This window comes from Ursus maritimus, unplaced genomic scaffold, assembly GCF_017311325.1.
Source record: "Ursus maritimus isolate PB19 unplaced genomic scaffold, ASM1731132v1 scaffold_1, whole genome shotgun sequence".
Lineage (NCBI taxonomy): Eukaryota > Metazoa > Chordata > Mammalia > Carnivora > Ursidae > Ursus > Ursus maritimus.
In genome coordinates, this window is record NW_024423343.1 from 57,098,038 (window position 1) to 57,109,296 (window position 11,259).

General features: G+C 32.8%; 1 protein-coding gene across 1 annotated transcript in view; it reads left to right on the forward strand.

Moving 5' to 3' along the window:
- The window catches only part of SP3 (Sp3 transcription factor), a 54,823-nt gene extending 43,777 nt beyond the window's left edge, over nucleotides 1-11,046 (forward strand). Inside the window, exons 5-7 of the mRNA XM_040643815.1 lie at nucleotides 607-799; nucleotides 6,104-6,300; nucleotides 9,297-11,046. Coding sequence (XP_040499749.1) covers nucleotides 607-799; nucleotides 6,104-6,300; nucleotides 9,297-9,613 — 707 coding nt within the window. The 3' untranslated portion in view covers nucleotides 9,614-11,046. The remainder of the gene's footprint in view (nucleotides 1-606; nucleotides 800-6,103; nucleotides 6,301-9,296) is intronic.
- Nucleotides 11,047-11,259: the final 213 nt, after the last annotated feature.

The following is an 11,259-nucleotide window of genomic DNA, read 5'->3' on the forward strand; positions in this document are numbered from 1 at the left end:
GTCCGCTCTTCCTTACCATTGCATCCCCATTTTGTTACCTAGTCTGGTTTGTAATAAAACTTGAAAATAGAAACTGTCTCATATTTCTGTACCTTCTTCCACAGTGATGTTATGGTCATTATAGGTATTTTAGTAATGTTTGACTTAATTAAAAGCTTAAATTTGTGAGTAACAGGTTCAAGTGAATGACCCCTTCTTTTGCATTTACATGGTACCTAGAGATAGGGATGATTAATTGATACAGGTTATGAAAAAGAGCATTAGATTTTGTTCTAATCTGAATCGACTGTTGAATTTATTGACTAGTTGAACAATATATAATTGAAGTTTCAGAATTGATTCAGCTTGCTCAAAAGAATTACTTGTTTTTCTTAATCTTTTAAAAAGCAAGCTCTCATGCTGGCTTTATTCCCTTTTTTGGCTGAATTCTTTGATATTTAGAATAAAATAGAAATAGTTTTAAAAGATAAGTCACAATAAGGACCAATGGTTATATTCTACAAACATGAGTTTTGACTTTTACATAGTATTCACTTAAAGAGGCTCAGATCTCATGCTTTTTGGGCCAGTGGACTGCTTCTCACCTGTATTTGCTTTTTTCTTTAGATATTAGGATCAAGGAAGAGGAACCTGATCCTGAAGAGTGGCAGCTCAGTGGCGATTCTACATTGAATACCAATGATCTAACACACTTAAGAGTACAGGTGGTAGATGAAGAAGGGGACCAACAACATCAAGAAGGAAAAAGACTTCGGAGGGTAGCTTGCACCTGTCCCAACTGTAAAGAAGGTGGTGGGAGGTATGCACACATGAAACATTCTCTCTCTCTCTCTTTTTTTTTTAAGGTGCTAATATCATCACCCTAATATTTGAAATACTGCATGCTGTATCAATTATGGGAAATTATTCATTACATGATCATTTTGTGTGTATGTCTGTATGAGTGTGGCAGAAAAAGTTAGAGAACAAAATATATAAGATAGAATTTTCACATCTAAACGCCTTTTTTAAAACTAAAGTTACTTGATTTGCCTTAAAAAAAATGTAGCAGATGCCATTTAATAGGCCTATTTGTAAATCAGCAATGAGATTTGCCTAAATACAGATAAAGTTGATTTTTAGCTTGAGAATAGCAGTTATATAAAAATAAGTTCAGAAATAGTTGATAAGCATAAACATTTTCTAAACATTTTCTATTTTCAACAGAAATGAATAATAAGCCTAATGATGGAATTTTTTTAAAAAGTGGAACTGTAGTATTTCAGTTCAGTGCTTTAAAAAAAATAAAAGTTTAGACAGAATAGCATGACAGGAAAAACTAAAAACAGATCACTGATTATATTAAATGTGGATGGATTAAGCTTAATAATTAAGAACTTAAAACTCAGATCATATTTAAAAAACAAAATCCAGCCTTATGTTGACTATAAGGGACTTCTCAAATAAATTGGCACAGGAATGTTGAAGATAAAGGGATGGAAAAAGATATATCAGGCAAATGTTAACAAGAAAACTTGGATAGCAGTGTTACTATTAGGCAATGAAGGATTAAGGTGAGAATCATCAAATGGATAAAAAGGGGTAAGTTTCCTAATAATAGAAAAATTTCACCATAACTTTGAAATACATAGAGCAGAAACTGAAAGAATGCTATAGAGACAGAGATCAAATCCCCAGTTGTAGCGAAAAGCCTTAACACATCTCTCTCAGAAACAGTTTAAATAGACTAAATATCCTATTAATTCAGTTAATGAACTTGAAGTAGCCTTTCTATCTGCCTTTGAGTTGGCGCTATTAGTTGATTTGCATATTGACCAGTCCATTCGCAGTGATGGTAATAATGACTAATAACTGCTAACGTTGAGAGTTTTAGACAGTCTCATAAGTGAGGCACAGAGAGGTTGAATGACTTTGGGATTTGGACCCAGCATCTTACTCCAGAGCCTAACCACTGTACTGTACTTTACCGCCTCACAAGTGAATTTGCTTCTGCATCTGATCCTTAGGTGTTTGTGTTTACTGGTAATTATTTTAATTGTTTGAAATATTATTTACTCTTTGAAATGTTTTGATCAGTTTAAATAAATAAATGTGGAGTTTTGGTTAGGCAATAACTTTTCTGAAATTTACTCTCATTTTTAGGATAACTTTAAAGATAAATTGTTCATGAAAGTCAAATCTAATTGAGGGTCAGAGTCTGGTCTATGTTTTACTTATTCATTTTCTTGAAAATGAAAATCCTTCAGATCGGTTTTTATTAAACTAAAACATGCTCATAAAAATCAGAAATGCAGAATAATATTAAAAGAATACCAAACTTTTATACCACATCAAGATAACCATTATAACATTTTTGTATATATTCTTCCACACTTTACATATCTTTTGAAGTGAAATCATCTTATTCTTACTGTTTTATGTGTCTGCTCTTATTTTGAAAATTTTTGTGACCATATTTCCAAGTTTATATAGAGTCTACATCAATTTTTTAATGGCTGTTCTGTTACTGTATGGGTGCATAAGAATTTAACATCTTTTTTGTGAGTTTATTATTGTCATTCCAATCCTTACACATATATTTTTGCACATTTGCCTGATTACTTCATCAGTGTAAGGTGGCGGAAATGAAATTGTTGGATCAAAGGGAATTGTCTGCTTTTCTGTCTGTATCAAGTTATACTCCTACCAGTGGTGTATGAAAGTATCTGCTTTCCTACACCCTTGCCAACAGTGGATTTCACTTTTTTTTAATACCTTTTAAAGTCTGACAGATGAAAAATAATTCCTCATTATTGTTTCATTTAGTATTTTTTGTTACATTGTGAGATTCATTTTTTGGTTTGTTATTTTACCATTTTAAAATTTGTGAATTATTTGTCTTGTGAATCTGTTAACAGTTTGTGTGTTTAACTGTCATATATGCAGATATTTTTTCCTAGTTTTAAATTGTCTTTCGTCAGTGGTTTGCATAATGCATTGTGAACACAAGTAAGAGTTCCATCACTTAAAAGTTTGCAAACTTTGTTTTATGCACAAAATTTTTAGTTGGTCAGTCTTTATGAAATAACCTTATAAGGAGACTTTTATTTTTTTCTAGAACTTCTGTGAGTTTTTTTTTTTAACTTACTTATTCTAAGCAATCACAATTGAAGTTCTTAAGAAAAAACTGTGTTTCTTAGAGCTCATTTGAACAAACTTCACCTAACATGCATGATAGGCACAATTGTATTATTGACAGTTGCTGCATCTAAGTAATAAAAGCATAGCATATAGTAAATCCAGAACATTCCAAAGTGTTCTGCAAAGGTGAAATAAGCAGTACTTTAAAAATTTTAGAATATTGGCCTTTTGTCCTCAGCCATATTCTATATATATATGTATAGATTTTTGTATACATGTGTATGTATATATATGCATGTATAAAGTGGCATCTTTAGAGAACAAAATTGGATTACCTTGAGCAAGGTGTAAAATATATTTTATATTTATAGTATAAAAATATATAAAGTATAATTAAATACTTAAAAATTGTATTCATCTGGGCATTTAACCAATATTTATTAAGCAGAACCAGCTTCAGAAACTTTTTACTCTAGTGGGAGAGACAAATAATTTTAATAAAGTAAATTCTGAAGGCATTATTGTCATGTGGGTTTTGTGTGGATTAAACATCTCCCCATATTTAAAAAATTTTCTTCTCTGTCAGCATTTCACTTGGTGTCTCATTTCTCCCATCCCAAGTAAAAGAAAGTACTTGAGGTACTTAACTTTTCCTAATTCCCATACTGAGAATTAGCTTTATTCTGTGTCACTCTGTCTTGGCGTTGTTAAATTATCGAGAACAAGTTTAGGCAGTCAGGAATAGAAACGTAAAACTGTTTGCTTTTTCTGGGTTGTATAATAAGTATTAGTGGTCTGATTATGTAAATCAAGAAGAAAACTTATGGCCAAATCTTTTATTAACTTTCTATTTGTTGAGAAAGTCAGTCCTCTTCCTTCATATCACATACCATAAATCCATATCTAGCATATCTAGATTTTATCTTCAATAAAATTTCCTTTTTAAATAGAAACTTGGACCCAGGTATTAGGCCTTTCCCTTATATGACATATATATGTGTGCATCCCTGCCCCCCCCCTTTTTTTCTTAGATGCCTATTCCATTTTCAAATAGTATTTCTTGTTTTCTTATAATTCAATTGAAAATATCTTTCCCGGGCATTTTGGTTCTTCAAGAACCCAGATTCATTACTGTAATTTGTTAAAATCTTGTGCTTTGTTAGTGCTCTCAAGGTAAATTTTGCTAAGTTAGTAAAATAGCACTTTTGAGTTTTTAAAAGCACATCAATTCACTCGCGTGGTATGCTTAGTATAGAGGCAAGAAGTCATAAGTACAAGAGTGAACTGATTTGGGTTCTCTGTGAAATTGCTATGGTGAACACAATATGTAAAATTTGTTTGTACACCAATAATCACAAACATTGCTCTTTTTCTTAGGGCTGTTTAAGAATAAAATAAATTTTAAAAGCTAAATTAAATGGAAATATTGGCTTTGGTTAATACTTTGGCATTACAGGTGAGCCAGAAAAACCTGTTTCACTCAACTCAGCTCTTGGAGAAGAGTTGTAGAAATTGGGGGTGGACTGGAGCAGAAACTAGAATTGTGTTAGATTATGACGTCCTTGCCCTTAAGACAACAGCATGACTCCTCCTTGTCTTTACTTATGCTATTCCTCTGCCTGGAATGCCTTCCCTCCTTTCTATCTAAATCCTACCCACCTCTTCCACGAAGCCTTCTCTTACTACTGGAGCCCACATTGATGTCTCCCTGTTCAGAACACCTATGGCATCTAACAGCCAGCACTGCACCGTTTAGCACTGTTTGTCCTATGGCAATTTCACATGCTACTGAGTGTGAGTACATTAAAATATAAATGTGGGGAAATATGCATTTTTCCAGTAAAATTTGAAAAATGATAGGTATAATATATAAAGGAGGATTTGCAGGCTTATGGAAGGTTTATAGGCTATGCCTAGACTGTGAGATTGGGGGAGGAGGGGAAGTTGGGGGTCTTAAATGTACCTTTTTTTTTTAATCTCAGAGAAACATTGCAAAGTTTATATGGTTTTGATAGTGAGTCTAAAATGTCATGTTTTTTATAAACTCATTTATTTTTATTCAGTAACTAGCCTTATTTTTAAGAGGTTGGGTAATAACATTTTCTATAGTGTTTAATACTTACTTGAATATCAGTTCTGGAATCAAAAAAGTTTTCTTCTTGCTTAGGCCGAAATACTTGTGTTCATTCATGTAATAAGTACATATCCCCCAAACTTTATTTTTGGTATCAAATACTAAAATATAACAAATGTCAAATTTTGTACTGTGGAGAACTGTATTTTTATTATATCACTGATGTATAATTTGGGGTATCTTTGCATGGTTAATATGAAGGGAACTTTTAATTGTAAAGATAATTTTGATTGATATTTACTTCATATAGTGCTAAGGGAGCTGAGACAATAGCTTTGTCTAGATTTTTTCCTTTGATTTTTCTCCAAGTCAGTGTATACTCAGGTTGTGGCTATACAAATATATGAATAAATATGCTTAAGTCAGGTTAAAGTCTGCCTAAGGTGCTTTATCTGTTTTTTTAATTGTACCTGTAATTAGTTGTGCAGTCATTTCTTGGTTTTTATTTAATTTTTAAATTAGCTAACATCATGACTTTGAATAGACCAGTTAGTTTCTTATACAGCTAACTTAATGCCTATGCATCAAATTTGTGAATGGTTCTGACAGAATAATAAATAGTTTTATTTATACATTCTTTATGAAATGTCCTTTTAAATTATGTAATTCTTGAGCATATTTACACTTGGACAGCAATCACATTAATTCTGAAGTAAAATTAATATGTAATACTTATATGTTTGAGACATATAAATTTTTATTTAAATTGATTTTAAATGGCCTTGATTTCTGATCTCATGGCGATAATGTCTTCTATTTGAAATTCAACACGGGAATATATGATATAAATGGCAATGTTTATTTGAATATTTTCATATAAGTATATATTATTCTTTGTGTGTTTTTTAGAGGTACCAATCTTGGGAAAAAGAAGCAACACATTTGTCATATACCGGGATGTGGTAAAGTCTATGGGAAGACCTCACATCTGAGAGCTCATCTGCGTTGGCATTCTGGGGAGCGCCCTTTTGTTTGTAACTGGATGTTCTGTGGTAAAAGATTTACTCGAAGTGATGAATTACAGAGGCACAGAAGAACACATACAGGTTACTAACATTTACTTTTAACGGACAAAAGTGAATTATAGGGCTACATACTACCTTGAAGTTTTTGTTGTTTTTTTTTTAAGCATACCTTACTGATCTGGATCTTCTAAAGTATGACCAGTTCCATCCAGTTTTTATCTTCAGCAACACCAATTTAAAAACCGTAATTCCGGGCCCCTGGGTGAGGTGGCTCATTTGTTAAGCATCTGCCTTCCGTTCAGGTCATGATCCCAGAGTCCTGGGATCAAGCCCTGTATTGGGCTCCCTGCTCAGCAGGGAGGCTCCTTCTCCTTCTTGTTCTGCCTTCTCCTTCTTGTTCTTTATTATAAATAAATAAAATCTTTAAAAAAAGAAGAAGAAGAAAGAAAAGAAAAAGAAACAGTAATTCCAAATAAGCCAAATATGGCTTGCCTTGTAAAATAACATTTTATTTTATGCGGACTTTGGTTAGCTTTTTTCCCCCCCTTTTTTAGTTACCTTTTTTGTTTTAACATTGTTGAATGTCTTAAGCCACATTTATGCTATTCTTGTTTATTATGTTAACATTTTAAAGATTTATTTTATGTATTTCTTTTAGAGAGAGAATATGGGGGGGAGGGGCAGAGGGAGACGGGGGAGAGCATCTTAAGCAGACTCCTCACTGAGCACGGAGCCAGACGTGGGCTCAGCGTAGAGCCAGATGCGGGGCGATCTCACGACCTGAAATCATGACCTGAGCCAAAACCAAGAGTTGGCCACATAACTGGCTGCACCACGCAGGCGCCCCCATGTTAACACTTTAAATTAGTTGTCTCCTTTTACTCTTGACCTTTCTTCTTATTCTTCCTCAATACTACAATAAAGAATAATTCCTTTTTTTCTGATGAATTCAAGCATTTCACCTTTTCTCACTTTAATATCTGTGAGGTAAGCAAAAAACTTTGCATTGAGGAATAACCAAGGTGTTATTGATGGAAAGACTCTCTTTGATTTAATTGTTTTTACAAGGTATTGTGTGATTCTATGGAATGAGCCTAGGAATGACCCAAACTAAATCTAACTTAATATATTTTAGAGATAGCTTTCTCCTGCTACCATTTAATGGTCAAGGTGTTCATCAGTCTGTGCTCAACACTGAAGAATTTAAAAATATATATCTACAGTAGTCACTAGAGGGCTTAGAAGGAAGAAGTGTGGTGAAATGAAAGACAGTGTTGGTTTTGAAGTCTCCTCAATCTGGATTCAAATCCAGGTTCTCTGTTAGATTAGGCAAATAAGCTGTCTCTGACTCTGCTTTCACACCTTCTACGTTGTCTTTAAATATATAAAATAACCTGTGAAGTGTGTAGTAGTATACATATTACATATTCTGCTTGTTTTATTTTTTGTCTCACTTGTTAGGTAGGTAGATGAGCTTATTAAACTGTTTGAACCTACAACAAACAATGTAAGAAAGTAGATAAAGTACGCTCAGAGGGAGAGATCGTTGTCGCTTGGGATAGTAGATAGTAAGGCATTGTTGAGCAGTGGGCTGGGATAGTAGACTTTAAGATGGCCTGATAACAGAATTTTCCTCCGTGAAATTTGATCAGCAGGATATAAAAAGGAATAATGTAAAAGGAAAAAAAGGTCTGATCAAATAAATGTGGGAAACACTTGGTTTGTTTAACCAGCAGTGACCAAGGGTCACTACAAGTACCTTCAAGGCACAAGGTACCTCTTAGGGCCTTTAATTGAACATTAACAAGACTTCATCTCTCAGTGGGGAGATGTAGTATGTGTGGCATTTCCCAGCCTCCTCTTATTGTTGTGCCGTTTTCCGTGGAGCATCTCTCAGGATTAATTCCATGAGAAACTTTGGGAAATACTTTCCCAGAAGAATAGAACAGTATGTGAATAGAAAAGGTGAGAGACTATTTGCCATGAGTGAAGATGAGATCTGTATAGTACATTTCTGTTAATAAGTAGGATTGAGCCACATAGAGGTCCTTTTAAGTTCGGCAGTGGAGAATTTAAACTATTTAGTTATCTGCAAGTTACTCTTACATTCCCATACCACTTAGTAAAATGGTGGAATTTTACACTGTGATACATTTTGGTATTTGAAGATTTGTCTGGCATCGATTTATTGGATTGGAGAGGGAATGACCTAAGGTTCATCAGAGCATAGATGAGGCATGAAGTCTGGTGAGGTGCTGCTTGGGGTGGAGGTGTTGGAATGAGATAGGTGAGAATTTTGAACGATATTAATTAAGAAAATACAAGATCTGTTTATTGATTGATTTCTCTCTGGATTCCCTTTAGATTGGCCTTTTGCTTTATCTTCCAGTAATTCTGTTACATAGTAGGTCTTTGACATTAAATAGACTTTCAGTCTGTCTTTTGTATTTAAAAAACATATTTTATTCATGCTGGGAGATTTAGGCATCAGGATCTTAAGTTTAGTATCATGATATATGAGGCTTGCTCTTGACATTCCAACTAAAATCAAGCCCTCTAGCCATCTCTTTACTCCTGGGATTACTTAGTCTTAATGGACCTCAAGCTTGTGTTTTTGCTTTAATCTAGAAGTACTCTGCATAGTTACTTGAATTCACATTTAAGAGTTGAAGGTTTAGTATCATGGATATGACATGTTAATAATATCTTAAATATAGCTTAAAACTCTACTCTTTAAAGAAGTATGTTACAGAGGGTCATTTTTTAGCTGCATGGTATTTTGTAACATGTTTCAAAACAAACTGTTGGCATAGTTGAAATGTTAAAGTCTCATCTTAGTATCAGTCTAGAATGTTTGAAAATCGCTTTTCTTTGAAAAGTAAAGATGACCGATTTATTTTGAGGAAAAATAACTCTAGGAGAGAAATTTTGCAAGGGCAGCTCATGAAACTAATACAGTTTTAGTTGAACTCTGCTTCCTGTCCCTCACTGTCAGTTAGGTTGGCTTTCTTTCTCAGCAAATGATCAGTCTATTAATGTTGAGTTTAAAAAATTGAGTAACAATTTTTTTTTAACAGGTGAGAAGAAATTTGTTTGTCCAGAATGTTCAAAACGCTTTATGAGAAGTGACCACCTTGCCAAACATATTAAAACACATCAGAATAAAAAAGGTATTCACTCTAGCAGTACAGTGCTGGCATCTGTGGAAGCTGCACGAGATGATACTTTGATTACTGCAGGAGGAACAACACTTATCCTTGCAAATATTCAACAAGGTTCTGTTTCAGGGATAGGAACTGTTAATACTTCCACCACCAGCAATCAAGATATCCTTACCAACACTGAAATACCTTTACAGCTTGTCACAGTTTCTGGAAATGAGACAATGGAGTAAATATTACACAAATACTTATTCATTGTGGTTATTTTTATACAGTAGTGAGAAGAATATTGTTCCTAAGTTCTTAGATATCTTTTTATTGATGTGCAAAAATTTTTGGATTGACAGTAACTTGGTTATACATGACACTGAAATGCCTTACTTTGTATGATATTCCATAGTATATTAAAAATGGTAAAATTGCATGGGTTTTGTAGGTACTTTTGGAATCTAGAAGAAATGAAATTTTACCAAGTTATATAAAGAGAAAATTGAATTTAACAATGCGAATGGTAGTCTAACCAAATGCATCAATCCTGTGTGGTTTAGTGTAAAAATGAGAACATGTTGGTATTTATCTATTGTAAGATAAAAAAAAGTTGGTGGGTGAAAGAAATCATGTTATGATAAAAAAAAATTTTTGTAATTTTCTTGATGACTGGAATTTTTATTATGCATAACTGACAAATCAAGTTTCCAAGCAAATGTTACATAGTGTAGGCTTTACTTAGCTTATCAATTTGTCATTTTGAAGCTAATTATTTTAATTAGGTTAACTATGTACAATATTTTAAGCATTACTCTTGTAAGATTTTGAAAACTACATTTTAACATGGAACTCTAGGGATAGTCACCTTTTAAATCCTGTTGAAAAGCCATGTTTAAGATTTAATTTGCCAAAATAATGTCTTGTTAATATTCTTTCAATAACGAAGTTGGGCAATATAACCAATGTTTAAAAAAAAAAGTTTAAAATGTATAGGTCGAGGCATTTGGGTGGTAAGAAAATGTTACAGTGAATTATCCCTTTTCTTGAATATTGGAGGACCAAAAAAATAAGGTGTATTGCGTCTTAGCAGTGATTTTTTTTATCCAATCTTGTTTCCAAAAACCATATGTCTGCCAGGGCCTTAAAAGCCATCATGTAAATTACCAGTAAAGTATAACATATGCAAACATAACAAAATCACTTCCATAGTGACGATACTCCAACCATATGGATATTAGTCATAGAAAACTAGAGGTTTATGATATTTTTTTAAGTCTTTTTTTTTTTTTTTTTTGTCTAGGTAGTCAGTCTGCACTTAAATATCAACCATTTTCCTTTTTTGCTTCTTCCCTTTAAATTTATATGTATCCAGTACATTTAATTGAGAAATGTATGTTTTTTATTATGCTGTATTTTCTTTTTATTTTTTAATTATTGTTTATATTTTCAATTATTAAAAAAATGTACAAAATAAAGTTTCATTGCTGGTCTTGTAAGAGCTATACAATTTTCCTAAATGTATACCTATAACTGCAGCAGTTCACCTATTTCAAAAATTTGGAATTCTGTTCATTTGTTATTCTTAAGACCACCTCAAATTTAAAGGCTACCTTATTGTACGTTTAAAGTGTATTATAACAGTGTGGTAGTTAATAAAACACTATTTTTTTTCTTTTGAGTTTGTTGTATTCCTATGCATTTAAAATATTTGCAGTGGTATGGGGTAAGAAAAATCCGTGTGGTTTATTTTCTTCATCTTAGCCTTTTGTTCACAGTTTCTTGATTTCAGACGCTGAAATTGTGAGCAGGTATGTTTACTTGGAAGGGTAGAGGCACTAGAAGGTTACTGATTTTTCACCTGAGAATGAACTAATTATTAAATAAGACTTTT